Source organism: Tachyglossus aculeatus, chromosome 1 (assembly GCF_015852505.1).
Source record: "Tachyglossus aculeatus isolate mTacAcu1 chromosome 1, mTacAcu1.pri, whole genome shotgun sequence".
Classification (NCBI taxonomy): Eukaryota; Metazoa; Chordata; class Mammalia; order Monotremata; family Tachyglossidae; genus Tachyglossus; species Tachyglossus aculeatus.
The window spans coordinates 165,368,788-165,384,840 of record NC_052066.1 but is presented as its reverse complement, the minus strand read 5'-3'; the positions used below and the strand labels follow the sequence as shown (position 1 = coordinate 165,384,840).

The window sequence follows — 16,053 nt, the reverse complement described above, 5'->3', positions numbered from 1 at the left end:
AGGATAAGCCAGAACAACTGAGTGCTGCTGATGGTAGTGGCAGCTTCTTCCATCTCTTGCTCTCAGTTGACTGCTACTGCCATCACCAGTGTGTCTGAAAGATTCCCTTCTGCCACTGGGAGAAATGCTTTTTGGGTGGTGAGATGGAGCCCCAAATTATATGACTACCCTTCCCAACTTACTATCTACTTTATTAGTGAAGTCAAAGTTGTCATAAGTGAATTCCCTTAAATTCTCCCACCTCTTCCCCACCATTCCCTTCCTTCTCCTGCTTTTTTTATGTTATTAAGTGCTTACTGTGCATCAGGCACTGTACTAAGCAATGGGGTAGATACAAGCTGATCAGGTTGTACACAGTCTATGACCCACAAGGGGCTCACAATCTTATTCCCCATTTAACAGATGAGGTAACTGAGGCAGAGAGACATGAAGGGACTTCCCCAAGGTCACACAGCAGACAAATGATGGAGCTGGGATTAGAAATCAGGAACTCTGACTCTGAGGCCTGTGCTCTTTCCATTTCATTCTTTTTCATTGCTTTCTTGCTGTTTCTCCGAGGAGGTCTCCTTCCTGCTCTTTAAATCTACTCCCTCCATCTGTACCTCTCAGCTCCTCAAAGCACTTATTCCCACTCTCCTCTCCACCCTCTATGTTATCTTTAACCTCTCACCCTTTGATGACTCCTTCCCATCCTGTGACCTTTCAGCTGCCTTCAACCCAGTCAACCACCCCCTTCTCCTGGAAATTTTATCCAGCCTCAGCTTCTCTGACACTGTCCTTTCCTGTTTCTCCTCCTTTCTCTGGCCACTCATTCTCAGTCTCTTCCATGGGCTCCTCTTCTGCCTCCCACCCCTTAACTGGGGGAATCCCTCAAGGTTCGGTTCTGGGTCCCCTTCAATTCTTCAGCTACTCTCACTCCTTTGGAGAACTGATTTGCTCCCATGGCTTCAACTAACCACCTCTTTGTGAACGATTCCCAAGTCTATGTTTCCAGCCCTCATCTCTTGCTCTCTCTCTCTCTGTAGTCTCACATTTCCTCTTGCTTTCAAGACATTTCCACTTGCATGTCTTCCTGACACCTCAGACTTAACATGTCCAAAACAGAACACTTGATCTTCCCACCCAAACCCTGTCCTTCCTCTGACTTTCCCATCACCGTGGATGGCACCACCATCCTTCCTATCTCATAGGTCTGTAACCTTGGTGTTATCTTTGACTTGTCTCACTCATTCAATCCACATATTTAATCTATCACCAAATCCTGTAGGTTAACCTTCACAACATTGCTAAAATCCACCCTTTCCTCTTCATCCAAACTGCTACCATGTTTATCCGAACACTTATCCTATCCTGCCTCCTTGCTGTCCACCCTGCCTCCTGTCTCTTCCCAATCCAGTCCGTACTTCACTCTGCTGCCCAGATCATTTTTCTACAAAAACGTTCAGTCCATGTTTCCCCCACTCTTCAAGGTTGCCCATCCACCTCTGCATCAAACAGAACCTCCTTACCATTGTCTTTAAAGTACTAGATCACTTTGCCCCCTTCACCTTGCCATCTCCTATCTTGTATTGCTGCTCTCCTACTACAATCAAGCCCATACACTTCACTCATCTGGTGCCAATCTACTCACCGTATCTTGAGATAATCTATTTTTGTCATCAACCCCTTGACACATCCTGCTTCTGGCCTGGAACGCCCTTCCTCTTCATGTCTGACAGACAGTTATTTTCTCCACCTTCAAAGCTTTACTGAAGACTCATTTCCTCCATCAACCTGTCAGCCACTTCTCTAGTATTTACATAGTTATTTAAACTTTCCCAGCAGTTATGTATATTTATATGTAAGGTCAACTGAGAGTCAACTTATTTATTCTGACTATTTGTAAATACTTTCATGTCTGAATCCCCTCTTTGTGTGTAAGCTCCTTGTGGAGAGGGAATGTGTCTCATACTTCAGTTACATCCAAGACAGGATTCACAGTATTCACAGTATTCAGTCAGTGTAACTGTATTCAGTTACATACATACTTCACATCCAAGCTGTCACCAAAACCTGCCGGTCTCACCTCCGCAACATTGCCAAGATCTGCCCTTTCCTCTCCGTCCAAACCGCTACCCTGCTCATTCAAGCTCCCATCCTATCTGTCTGGATTACTGTATCAGCCTCCTCTCCAATCTCCCATCCTCCTGTCTCTCCTCTCTTCAACCCATACTTCAGGCCGCTGCCTGGATTGTCTTTGTCCAGAAATGCTCTGGGCATGTTACTCCCCTCCTCAAAAATCTCCAGTGGCTACCAATCAACCTACACATCAGGCAGAAACTCCTCACTCTTGGCTTCAAGGCTCTCCATCACCTCGCCCCCTCCTACCTCACCTCCCTTCTCTCCTTCTACAGCCCAGCTCGCACCCTCCACTCCTCTGCCGCTAATCTCCTCACAGTGCCTCATTCTCGCCTGTCCCGCCGTCGACCCCTGGCCCACGTCATCCACCTGGCCTGGAATGCCCTCCCTCCACACATCCACCAAGCTAGCTCTCTTCCTCCCTTCAAGGCCCTACTGAGAATTCACTTCCTCCAGGAGGCCTTCCCAGACTGAGCCCCCTCTCCCCCTCCTCCCCCTCTCCATTCCCCCCGCCTTGCCTCCTTCTCCTCCCCACAGCACCTATATATATGTATATATGTTTGTATGTATTTATTACTCTATTTATTTATTTATTTATTTTATTTGTACATATTTATTCTATTTATTTTATTTTGTTAATACATTTTGTTTTGTTCTCTGTCTCCCCCTTCTAGACTGTGAGCCCACTGTTGGGTAGGGACTGTCTCTATATGTTGCCAACTTGTACTTCCCAAGCGCTTAGTACAGTGCTCTGCACACAGTAATCACTCAATAAATACGATTGATTGATTGATTGATTGACTATAATTTCCTAAGCACTTGGTACAGTGCATCATGCCCAATGGGTATACAATAAATAACTTTACTCCTCTACTACTACATCTAATAATAATGATAATGATGGCATTTGTTAAGTGCTTACTATGTATGAAGCACTGTTCTAAGTGCTGGGGGGATACAAGGTGATCTAGATGTCCCAAGTGGGGCTCACAGTCTTAATCCCCATTTTACAGATGAGGTAACTGAGGCTCAGAGAAGTTAGGTGACTTGCCCAAGGTCACACAGCAGACATGTGGTACTTGTACTTCCCAAGCGCTTAGTACAGTGCTCTGCACATAGTAAGCGCTCAATAAATATGATTGATGATGATGATGATGATGATGTGGTGAAGCCAGGATTAGAACCCATGACCTCTGACTCCCAAGCCCGGGCTCTTTCCACTGAGCCACATTGCTTCTCTAACATCTGGTTACATTATCCAAATGTCAGCACTCCACAGGCCTCTGTCTTATTCTGAGAGGAAAGTAGGTGCCATTCATTCATTCAATCATTCAATTGTATTTATTGAGCACTGACTGTGTGCAGAGCACTGTACTAAGTGCTTGGAAAGTACAAGTTGGCAACATATAGAGACGGTCCCTACCCAACAGCGGGCTTACAGTCTAGAAGGTGCCAAATATCCTTGCACCAAGGAGGCAAAGCTCTGACATGAGGAGTAACTCTAACTCTCTACGCTACAAAGCCACCAATCTAGTAGGGACTCCGGTCCTGCTGCCTGACTGGAATTTGGGAAAAAAAACCATTTTCCTAAAAAAAAGTAATAATGAAGAAAAAAGTCCAGCTTTTCTCCCCTTTTCCCGCTTCTCATCTTTGTCTTCCACATTTTTGGGGTTTAGGTATTCTAACATTTCAGGCATATGATCAGGTAATACACCATACACCCCTTGCTGGTGGCCTGATAAGTATCTGTGGACCAGTATGTTTATCATTAGTGGGCTCTGAGTAAATACTGTTGATGATGATGACAGTGGGGGTGGGGGAGGCACAGGGCCCTGTTATGCATGTTGCTAAGTTGTTCCTGTCTGACCTATATCACTGTTGATTACTCCATTCTTAGAGTTTCTAGCATATACAGTCCTAGAAATACAGTCCATTTCCCAGGCCTAGGACTACATGTCCCGGGAACACATAGGTCAATCAATCAATAGAATCGATTGAGTACTTACTCTGTGAAGAGCACTGTCATAAGCAGTATACTAGAGTACACTAGACTTAGTAGATACGATCCCTGCCCTCAAGGATCTTATAATCTAATGGGGGAGCCAGATACTGAAATAAATTACAGGTATGGAGAAGCAACTGAGTTTAAAGTTATGTTCATACTGATTTTGGAAGAAGTGAGAAGGATGAGTCCCCAAGTGCTTTGATAATGTGGAAATAACAAAACAGCCCCTTAGGCAACAGACCAGCTCACATATTGTCCAATTACAAAAACTGTCATAGGTAAGTTTTTCATCTGTTTGTAGAGTGCCAGTAGATGCTTATTTGAACTACTTTTAAATAGTTTTGCAAATACCCTTTAAGAACATACTACTTTTAGTTGCTTTGTTGTGCTAACTTCATCAACTAAAAGAAACAAATGGCAAAGCATAATCTTGCAGAAAATCAACGTCATTTTATTTCAGATTTGTTGAAGACGTGGAGAGCTGCATAGCCTAATGGCAAGAATATGGGCCTGGGAGTCAGAGGACCTGGGTTCTAATCCCAGCTCTGCCGCTTGTCTGCTCTGTGACCTTGGACAAGTTGCTTCACTACTCTGTGCCACACTTATCTCCTCTGTAAAATGGGTATTAAGACTGTGAGTAACAATATGGGCCAGGGACTGTGAGCCCCATGTGCAACATGGACTGCGTCCAATTCGATTAGCTTGAATCTACCCCAGCATGTTGCTTGGCACATAGTAAGTGCAAATACAACTAAAAGAAAAAAAATTTTTCAGTGATTTCTTATGATCAGATGTGCAACCCCCCCCACCTAGATTCCCATCATCCTTGTATACATACAAGGATCTTAAGGCAAGATCTCTCAGTCTTTGAAGAGCTATTGAAGCTTTGGGTTGGTAGGTGTGCCAGACTGAATTAATCAAATCAGTCTCTAGACAATAAGCTCATTGTAGGCAGGGAAGATGTCTACCAATTCTATTATACTGTACTCTCCCAAGGGCTTAGTACAGTGCTCTGCAGACAGTAAATGCTTATTAAATGCAATTGATTTATTGATTACAAAACGAGCAAGTGATACATCCCTGCCCACAAGGATCTTGCATTCTAATGCGGTAGACAGGGAAAAAAAATTTACAGAAACGTATCACGATAGGTAATTGAATGTGCAACTGAATAAATGCATATGCATAAGTCCTGAGCCTGAGTATAGGTAGATAGAAAAAATGCTGATGATGACTGTTGGGTTATAAGATTGAAGATATGGAGAGATGATTGGGGAAGTCAAGGAAGATAATCCTTGCAGTACCAAGTTAGTATAGATTGGAAAGGGGAGGGTTTGAAGCCCTGAAGGCCCAGTAGTCTAGTTGCAATGCGATCAGGGCTTTCTTTCTTTTTTTTATGGTATTTGTTACTAAACGCTGAGGTAGATACAAATTTATCAGGTTGGACACACTCTCTGTTCCATATAGGGCTCAGTCAATACCCATTTTACAGATGAGGTAACTGAGCCACAGGGAACATCAGTGACTTACCCAAAGTCACACAAAGAAATGATGGATCAGGGATTAGAACCCAGGTCCTTCTCACTCCTAACCCCTTGCTTTATCCACCAGGCCAGGGTGCTTTTGGAACAGCTTGTTCCAAAGAGGAAGCTATTTGGGTGTAAAGGAAGGGGGTGGATTAGAGAGATTTTCTGTAGTTAGAACCACCAGGATTTGGCAGGAGAATGAACGTGAGACTTGAGACACAATGAGGAGTCCAGAACAACACCGGGGTTGAGGGCTTCCTGGGCAGGAAGGACGGAGGGTGCGGCTCTCCCGGTTTTTGACTTTAGTGTGTCCTCTGATGCTCCCATGATATGGCGGTAGGGTGGGAAGGGAGCCACAGCCCTTCCCCAGGCTGGACTGGACCCGCAGGGAGAGTGCAGGCCAATGAGTGGCACCAGGGGTGCGGGCCCTACATCATGCCACAAAAGGCTGGGAGAGGACAGGGGGCTCCTCTGGCCTGGGGCTTGGAGAAAGCGCCCTCTGGCCTTCCTGGAATCAGTGCAGTAACTAGGCGCCAACGGCAAGAACAAACTGCAATCTATCAATGGTATTTATTGTACACTTACTCTGCATAGAGCACTGGACTAAGTACTTGGGAGAGTACAATATGACAGCGTTTGTAGACACGGTCCCTGCCCACAAGTTTACAGTCTAGAGGGGAAGGCAGACACTAATATAAATAAATTATGATTACGTATGTAAGTGCTGTGGGGCTGAGGGAAGGTTACATAAAGGGTGAAAATCCAGGTGCAAGGGTGACGCAGAAGGGACTGGGAGAAGACGAAATGAGGGCTTGAGAAGAAGTGTGGCCTAATGGAGAGAGGATGGGCCTGGGAGTTTGAAGGACCTGGGTTCTAATCCTAGGTCTGCCCCTTGACTGCTGTGTGAACTTGGGCAAATCACTTCACTTCTCTGCGTCTGTTCTCTCATTTGGAAAATGGGGATTTAGACTGTCAGTCCATTTGGGACAGGGGCTGTGTCCAACCTGATTAGCTTGTCTCTACCCCAGCACTTAGAACAGTACCTGGAACGTAGTAAGTGCTTAACAAATACCATAAAAAAATGTCAGGGAAGGCCTTTTGGAGGACACATGCTTTTAATAAGGTTTGGAAGGTGGGGAGAGCGTTGGTGAGTCGTAGATGAAGGGGGAAGGCATTCTGGGGTCAGAGGCAGGATAAGGATGACTTTTTGAGGAATGAGATAGAGAAGCAGCGTGGCTCAGTGGAAAGAGCCCAGGCTTTGGAGTCAGAGGTCATGGGTTCAAATTTCCACTCCGCCAATTGTCAGCTGTGTGACTTTGGGCAAGTCACTTAACTTCTCTGCCCTAGTTACCTCATCTGTAAAATGGGGATTAAGACTGTGAGCCCCACGTGGGCCAACCCAATCACCTTGTAACCTCCCCAGCGCTTAGAACAGTGTTTTGCACATAGTGCTTAATAAATGCCATTATTATTATTATTATTATTATTATATGGGATGTGGAAAATTCATTCCTTCAATCTTATTTATTAAGCATTTACTGCATGCAGAGCACTATACTAAGTGCTTGGGATAGCACAGTACAACAATAAAGAATGACAATCCCTGCCCGCAACGAGTTCACTGTCTAGAGGGAGGGAGACAGACATCAATACAAATAAATAAAATGACAGATCTATTCATTCATTCAATCGTATTTACTGAGCGCTTACCGTGTGCAGAACACAGTACTAAGCATTAGGAAAGTACAATTCAGCAACAGAGGCAATCCCTACCCAACAACGGGCTCACAGTCTACAGGTAAGTGCTGCGGGGCTTTGGGACCGGGCAGGGGCAAAGGGAGCAAGTCGGGGCGCCGCCGAAGGGAGTGGGAGATGAGAGAAAGTGGGGCTTAGTCCAGGAAGGCCTCGTGGAGGAAAAGGTCGGGAGTGGGCGACCAGCCCCGATCCTGGACGCATAGCTTGCAAGGGCCTCTGCGTTCCCTTTCGGACTGCCCGTCCTGTCCCGAGGGTTCCTTCTCCTAGGCCCGTCTTGAGACCTTCTCGTGGTCCTCCCTGAGGCCGCCCGCCCCTTCCCCTTAGTCCGCCTTAAGACCCTCCCCTCTTCTTCGAGGCCGCCCTTCTCTTCCCCAAGGCCCCCCATCTTCTGCGAGCCCCCCCGCCCCCAATTCTGCGAGGCCATCCGTCTCTTCCCCGAGGCCACCCCTCTTATGCGAGGCCACCCCTCTCTTCGAGGCTCAGTGGGAAGAGCCCGGGCTTGGGGTTCAGAGGTCATGGGCTCAAATCCCGGCTCCGCCAATTGTCAGCTGTGTGACGCTGGGCAAGTCACTTAACTTCTCTGTGCCTCAGTTACTTCATCTGTAAAATGGGGATTAAGACTGTGAGCCCCCCCGATACAACCTGATTCATTCAATCGTATTTATTGAGCGCTTACTGTGTGCAGAGCACTGATCACCTTGTAACCTCCCCAGCGCTTAGAACAGTGCTTTGCACATCGTATGCGCTAAATAAATGCAATTATTATTATTATCATTCCCCGAGGCCACCCCTCTTCTGCGAGGCCGCCCATCCCTTCCCCGAGGGCCGCCCACCCCTTCTCCTAGGCCCTCCTTCTTCTGCGAGGCCGCCCTTCTCTTAATAATAATAAAGGGCATTTATTAAGCACTTACTATGTGCAAAGCACTGAGGAGACTACAAGGTGATCAGTTTGGCCCACGGGGGGTATCACAGTCTTAATCCCCATTTTTACAGATGAGGTAACAGGCCCAGAGAATCAATCAATCAATCGTATTTATTGAGCGCTTAGTGTGTGCAGAGCACTGTACTAAGCGCTTGGGAAGTACAAGTTGGCAACATATAGAGACGGTCCCTACCCAACAGTGGGCTCATAGTCTAAAAAGGGGAGACAGAGAAGTGACTTGCCCAAAGTCACACAGCTGGCAACTGGCGGCGGTGGGATTTGAACCCATGACCTCTGACTTCAAAGCCCGGGCTCTTTCCACTGAGCCACGCTGCTTCTCGTCTCCACGCCCCTTCTCCGAGGCCACCCCTCTTCTGCGAGGCCTCCCGCCTCTTTCCCGAGGACCGCCCTGAGGCCGCCCGGCCCTTCTCCGAGGCCCTCCTTCTTCTGCGAGGCCGAACCCCCCTTAATAATAATAAAGGACACTTATAAGGATTTACAATGTGTAAAGGACATTTATAAGGATTTACTATGTGCAAAACCCCGGGGAGACTACAAGGTGATCAGTTTGGCCCACGGGGGGGATCACAGTCTTAATCCCCATTTTTACAGATGAGGTAACAGGCCCAGAGAATCAATCAATCAATCGTATTTATTGAGCGCTTAGTGTGTGCAGAGCACTGTACTAAGCGCTTGGGAAGTACAAGTTGGCAACATATAGAGACGGTCCCTACCCAACAGTGGGCTCATAGTCTAAAAGGGGGAGACAGAGAAGTGACTTGCCCAAAGTCACACAGCTGGCAACTGGCGGCGGTGGGATTTGAACCCATGACCTCTGACTTCAAAGCCCGGGCTCTTTCCACTGAGCCACGCTGCTTCTCGTCTCCACGCCCCTTCTCCGAGGCCACCCCTCTTCTGCGAGGCCTCCCGCCTCTTTCCCGAGGACCGCCCTGAGGCCGCCCGGCCCTTCTCCGAGGCCCTCCTTCTTCTGCGAGGCCGCCCTCCCCTTAATAATAATAAAGGGCATTTATTAAGCACTTACTATGTGCAAAGCACTGGGGAGACTACAAGGTGATCAGTTTGGCCCACGGGGGGGCTCACAGTCTTAATCCCCATTTTTACAGATGAGGTAACTGAGGCCCAGAGAAGTGAAGTGACTTGGCCACAGCTGGCGGCGGCGGGATTTGAACCCATGACCTCTGACTCCAAAGCCCGGGCTCTTTCCACTGGGCCACGGGGCTTCTCTTCTCCACGCCCCTTCTCTGAGGCCATCCCTCTTCCGCGAGGCCTCCCGCCTCTTTCCCGAGGCCGCCCGCCCCTCTTGGCCGGGGCCGGCCTGAGGCGGGCTTGGCGGCCTATGACCACCCGCCCCCGTGAGTCAGGTGCGCGGCGGCTGCGCGGTATTGTGACCCAGACAGTGTCCGGGGGCCGGCGGACCCCGCGCTGCCCGCTGCCCATGGCGACCCCGCCGGCCTCCCCGTGGCTCGGCCCGCTGCTCCTCTTGGGCTGCGCCTGCCCAGGCCCGGCAGCCCCCGGCCCCGGCTACGTGCTGGACGACGCGGCCGGCCTCGCCCGGGAGTTCGACGGGATCGGGGGGCTCAGCGGCGGAGGGGTGAGTGCGGGGAAGCGACGGGAGGGAGCAGGCCCGGCCACCCTAGAGCACGGGCTTTGGAGTCAGAGATCAGGAGTTCCAATCCCGCCGCCAGTTGTCAGCCGTGTGACTTTGGGCAAGTCACTTAATAATAATAATAATAATAATGGCATTTATTAAGCGCTTACTATGTGCAAGGCACTGTTCTAAGCGAGACTGTGGGCCCGCTGTTGGGTAGGGACTGTCTCTATATGTTGCCAATTTGTACTTCCCAAGCGCTTAGTACAGTGCTCTGCACATAGTAAGCGCTCAATAAATACGATTGATGATGATGGGGAGGTTACAAGGTGATCAAGTGGTCCCAAGGGGGCCTCACCGTCTTCATCCCCATTTTACAGAGGAGGTAACCGAGGCCCAGAGAAGTGAAGTGACTTGCCCAAAGTCACACAGCTGACAAGTGGCGGAGCCGGGATTTGAACCCATGACCTCTGACTCCAAAGGCCGTGCTCTTTCCGTTGAGCCGCGCTGCTTCCCCGAAGGGGCTTAACTTCTCGGTGCCTCAGTTACCTCATCTGTAAAATGGGGATTAAGACTGTGAGCCCCCCATGGGACAACCTGATCACCTTGTTACCTCCCCAGCGCTTAGAACGGTGCTTTGCACATAGTAAACGCTTAATAAATGCCATCATTATTTATATATCTATTTACCCGAGGTCTCTCTGCAATATGCCCTACGCCTGCCCGTCTAGCGGGAACGGGTCTGCTACTTCTCTTTCGTTGTACTCCCCCAAATGCTTAGGACAGTGCTCAGCGTATATAGGGAGCGCTAAATAAAGACCACTGGATTGATTCATTGTTGGTGGTGATGGTATTTGTTAAGCGCATACTGTGTGTCCAGCGCAGGGCCAAGTGCGGGGAGAAATACAAGGTAGACTGGACATTAGACTGTGAGCCCACTGTTGGGTAGGGGCTGTCTCTATATGTTGCCAACTTGTACTTCCCAAGCGCTTAGTACAGTGCTCTGCACACAGTAAGTGCTCAATAAATACGATTGATTGATTGATTGACATAGTCTCTGTCCACGTGGGGCTCACGGGCTAAATGTGGCGTGGTTCAGTGGAAAGATCCCGGGCTTGGGAGTCAGAGGTCATGGGTTCCAATCCCGGCTCCGCCACTTGTCAGCTGTGTGACCTTGGGCAAGCCACTTCTCTGTGCCTCAGTTACCTCATCTGTAAAATGGGGATTGACTGTGAGCCCCACGTGGGACAATCTGATCACCTTGTGTCCCCTCCCAGCGCTTAGAACAGTGCATTGCACATAGTAAGCACTTAACAAATACCAGCATTATTATTATTATCATTAATTCCCATTTTACAGAGGGTAAAACTAAGGCATAGAGAAGTAAAGTGACTCGCCCAAGGTCACACTGCAGAGATGCAGTATAGTGTAGTGGATAGAGCACTGCCCTGGGAGTCACAAGGTCATGGGTTCTATTGCCTTCTCTGCTACTTATCTGCTGTGTGACCTTGGGTAAGTCACTTCACTTCTCTGGGCCTTCTTCTTTGGAAGATTCATTAAATTGTATTTATTGAGCGCTTACAGTGTGCAGAGCACTGTACTAAGTGCTTGGGAAGTACAAGTTGGCAACATAGAGAGACGGTCCCTACCCAATAATGGGCTCACAGTTTAGAAGGGGGAGACAGACAACAAAACAAAACATGTGGACAGGTGTCAAGTCATCAGAACAAATAGAAATAAAGCAAGATGCACATCATTAACAAAATAAATAGAATAGTATGTACAAGTAAAATAAATAGAGTAATAAATCTGTACAAACATATATACAGGTGCTGTGGGGAGGGGAAGGAGGTAGGGCGGGGGGATGGGGAGGAGGAGAGGAAAAAGGGGGCTCAGTCTGGGAAGGCCTCTAGTAGGAGGTGAGCTCTCAGTAGGGCTATGAAGGGAGGAAGAGAGCTAGCTTGGCGGGATGTGTGGAGGGAGGGCATTCCAGGCCAGGGTGAGGACATGGGCTGGGGGTCGATAGCAGGACAGGCAAGATCGAGGTATAGTGAGGAGGTTAGTGGAAAATGAGGATTAAGGTACTGATCCTTGCACATAATATGTGCTTAACAAGTACCGTAATTATTATTATGATAAGTGGTGGAGCTGGGATTAGAACCCAGACCCTATGACTCCCTAGACCTCACTGCTTCTCTACTAGAACATACTGGGAGGGAAGGAAATGGAAGGTTCAAATGAAAGCCACTATTCCTGGAGAAAGAATAATAATAATAATAATGGTATTTGTAAAGCAATTACTATGTGCAAAGCACTGTTCTAACTGCTGGGAAGGTTACAAGGTGATCAGGTTGTTCCATGGGTGGCTCACAGTTTTAATCCCCATTTTACAGATGAGGTAACTGAGGCACAGAGAAGTTAAGTGACCTGCCCAAAGTCACACAGCTGACAATTGGCGGTGCTGAGATTTGAACCCATGACCTCTGACTCCAAAGCCCATGCTCTTTCCACTGAGCCATGCTGCTCAGTGGAATATCAGTTCATCTATGAAAAGTACCGGACAATTGCTTTGGTCCAGTGAACTGTGATACCTTCCCATCCCCCCAGACACAAACCCCCGGCATGAGGCATGGGAAGATCAGAAACCGTCTATGGAATTATGGAATTTCTATTGTACTTGCTTTTCTAATATATAAAATGGGCTCTAAATACCTGTTCGCTCTCTCCCTTAGTTTGTGAGCACCATGAAGGATGGGGAACTATGTCTTACCTAATGATCCTGTATAATAATAATAATAATAGTAATGCCATTTATTAAATGCTTACTATGTGCAAAGCACTGTTCTAAGCGCTGGGGAGGTTACAAGGTGATTAGGTTGTTGTCCCACGGGGAGCTCACAGTCTTAATCCCCATTTGACAGGTGAGGTAACTGAGGCCCAGAGAAGTCAAGTGACTTGCCCAAAGTCACACAGCTGACAATTGGCGGAGCTGGGATTTGAACCCATGACCTCTGACTCCAAAGCCCGGGCTCTTTCCACTGAGCCACGCTGCTTCTCATCTGAGTTACGAGGTGTGAGAAGAAATTGAAGGGCAGACAGGTAGCTACTGAATCAGAGGCTGAGGCAATCTGGGGGCAACGATGACCTCAGTCAGCCACAAAGGAGAACGAAGAGTTTGCAAAGGGTCTGGGTGGAGGGTGGCTCCGGGGACTGATTCCAGGACTGCTACTGCTAAAGCCTTGGCACCCAAGGGTGGCGGGGGAGTAAGGCGAGTGGAGCAGGGATGGGCAAGGACCAAGGAGTAAAAGATTCTGGGATAAATTCCACTTCCACGGACCCAGAAGAGTCCGGTCACTCACTCCGGTGCTTAGTAAAATGGTTGCCACATATTAAGCACTTAACAAATATCACAATTATGATTTTTAGTATTATTAATTTTATTTTCTAAAGCCACTGGAGCAAGGGAAACCAGTGTTTCTGCAGCTTGTTGCAATAATAATAACTATGGTATTTGTTAAGCACTTACTATGTGCCATGCACTGTTCTAATTGCTGGGGTACAAGGTAACAGGTATCATGGTACAAGGTAATCAGCTAGATACAAGGTAATCAGGTTGCCCACATGGGGCTCACACTCTCAATTCCCATTTTATAGATGAGGTAACTGAGGCACAGAGAAGTTATGTAGCTTGCCCAAGGTCACACAGGTGACAAGTGGTGGAGCCGGGATTAGAACCCATGATCTCTGATTCCCAAGTCTATGATCTGTCCACTAAGCCATAATGCATTGATTCCCTAATGTGATGCCCGATGTTTGCACATTCAATTTTTATTTTTAAATGACAGTAGTGAAAACTGCTAGTGAAAGCACTACTAAGTGCTTTCATACTTTCCCCCTTCCAACCCTACTGTGGCTTCTGAACTGGCAGCACCAAAACTAGCTTGGGCTTTTCAGCATCTAGTGCTGGCTCATGAATCCCGTGAGCACTCAAAAAATAGTGAGGGCAATGATAGGGGAGAGAAGTAAAAGGAGAGGCCAGACTGGCAACCCTTGGTGCCAGACTACTGCTTCTGCTACTTTCTGAGTGGTTGGGAGAGTACTGTTGTTTAAAGCCCGCATTTTATCACAACAGGGGACATAACTTAGCAACAGAAAAAAAAACATTCAGTTGTATTTATTGAGCATCTACTGTGTGCAGAGCACTGTACTAAGGGCTTTACTAAGTGCAAAGACTGTAATATGGGGGAAATCTTTTCCTTTCCTTGGCATCATCTGTACTGTTTTAGGCAGGCCAGTTATGGTCAGATGTTGGTATTGGGTTAAGAGTAAGTTGTTGGATATCTTTTTGCTTACAAGGTTGTATTAAATCTATCTGCTCACGTCCTTCCATCATTTTTTTTTCAGGCAACTTCTCGACTTCTAGTGAATTACCCTGAGCCATATCGCTCCCAAATCTTGGACTATTTATTTAAGGTAAATTCCTTTTGGTTAAAAAAAACCTAACCCAACCGGTATTTAAGCCTGTGTTGTGTATTTTTCCTTATCTTTTGCCATTTTAGTGTTTTATGGTTTCACTGCTCTCGATGCGTCTGTCTCCATTCCTGAGCTCCTCCTATATTCATGGATTATGAGCCCCTCGATGCGGCGGGGGACACAGTCCCTGTCTTATTCCCATCTGAATATTCTTTCCCAGTACTTTGCACAGTGCTCTTCGCACAGTAAGCCCTGAATAAATGCTATTATTATTTTGTAGGGTACCTGTTTGTTCAAAACCACCATCTTGCTGAAGGCATGGTGTATTTGAGCAGTAGGACATTTAAAAGATTTTATAAATTTACTACGAAGCAGTTCCATAATTATCTACTGCATAGGCTCCCAACACCCATGCTCAAAGCCTGTGGCAGAACAAGCATCTAGTATTCACCTTGGCTCTAAAAATGGATGACTTCTCCAGGCCTTCCTCACATGTACACTAGAGCAGTTGAGGTCCTCTAGACTCCAGTTGGTTCCCCCTAGGCTTCAAAGTCCCTGTGACAAATCCCCTTTGGCATTAAATGATAATTCTGTCTATACATCTTGGGCTTTTCCTCCAGCAGATAGTCAATCATTTAACTTCACTGCCTGGTTTTTTTTTGGTAGTTATTGCTGTTTTTAATCTGTTGAGCAAGGGCATATTTGTTTATAAGTAGGACCTTGACCTACTTAAACTAAGCATTGTATAATTTCTGTTTAATTCTTTTCCCTAGCCAAACTTTGGTGCCTCCTTGCATATCCTGAAAGTTGAAATAGGCGGAGATGGGCAGACAACAGGTAGGAATTGGTGGGGATTGATGGTTTCTCAGGCTACACTTAGCACCTCATAGGCCATCCTGCACATAGTTGGTTTCATATTACTGATTCAACAGTATGGCCTAGTGGATAGAGTATGGGTCTGGGAGTAAAAAGGACCTGAGTTCTAATTCTGATTCACCTCTTGACTGTTGGGCAAGTAACTTAACTTCTGGGTGTCTGTTACCTCATCTGTTAAATGAGGATTAAGGCTGTGAGCCTCATGTGGTTCAGGGACTGGGTCCAACCTCATTTGCCTATATCCACCTCAGCACTTAGTACATTGCAGGGCACAGGGTAAGTGCTTAACAAATACCACAATTATTATTATTGTTATTATTACAACATGGCTAGACAATCTCCCTTTTCTCTCCACCTCCCCCACACCCTTTTTCCCCCTCTTTCTGTTTTTTAGACTTTGACAGATGTTGAATTTTTTCATGTAAAAGCATCAATTAACATTTGGAGTAATTAGAAGCAGTCAATGTGCGGGCCTGAGCGGGGCGGTGGTGGCGGGAAGGGGTGGGAAGGGGCCGCTTTGAAAGCAGGAGGCTGAGGGGGCCCCGGCCGCCACCGCCGAGGAGGCCGTCATGAAGCTCCAGTGTGATGTGGAGGTGGTGAATCGGTAGCTTTCGGGCTGAGGCACTGGGGCCGAGGCACCCAGACCGTGCTGTTCCTGGGCCACCAGATGGACAAGGCGTTGCCTCGGCCTGGAGGCTGCAGGCGGAGCGGCCCTAGAAGCCTCCCCGGCGGTGTCTACCTGGTGATCTGCACCTTGAAGGACAAGGTT

The 16,053-nt window shown here is 47.5% G+C and overlaps 1 protein-coding gene across 1 annotated transcript in view; it reads left to right on the top strand.

The window, feature by feature from the left end:
* Nucleotides 1-9,678: 9,678 nt before the first annotated feature.
* GALC (galactosylceramidase) overlaps nt 9,679-16,053 on the top strand; it is a 56,798-nt gene continuing 50,423 nt past the window's right edge. The window contains exons 1-3 of the mRNA XM_038746233.1: nt 9,679-9,938; nt 14,340-14,408; nt 15,182-15,245. Of these exons, the coding sequence (XP_038602161.1) occupies nt 9,684-9,938; nt 14,340-14,408; nt 15,182-15,245 (388 nt within the window). The 5' untranslated portion in view covers nt 9,679-9,683. The remainder of the gene's footprint in view (nt 9,939-14,339; nt 14,409-15,181; nt 15,246-16,053) is intronic.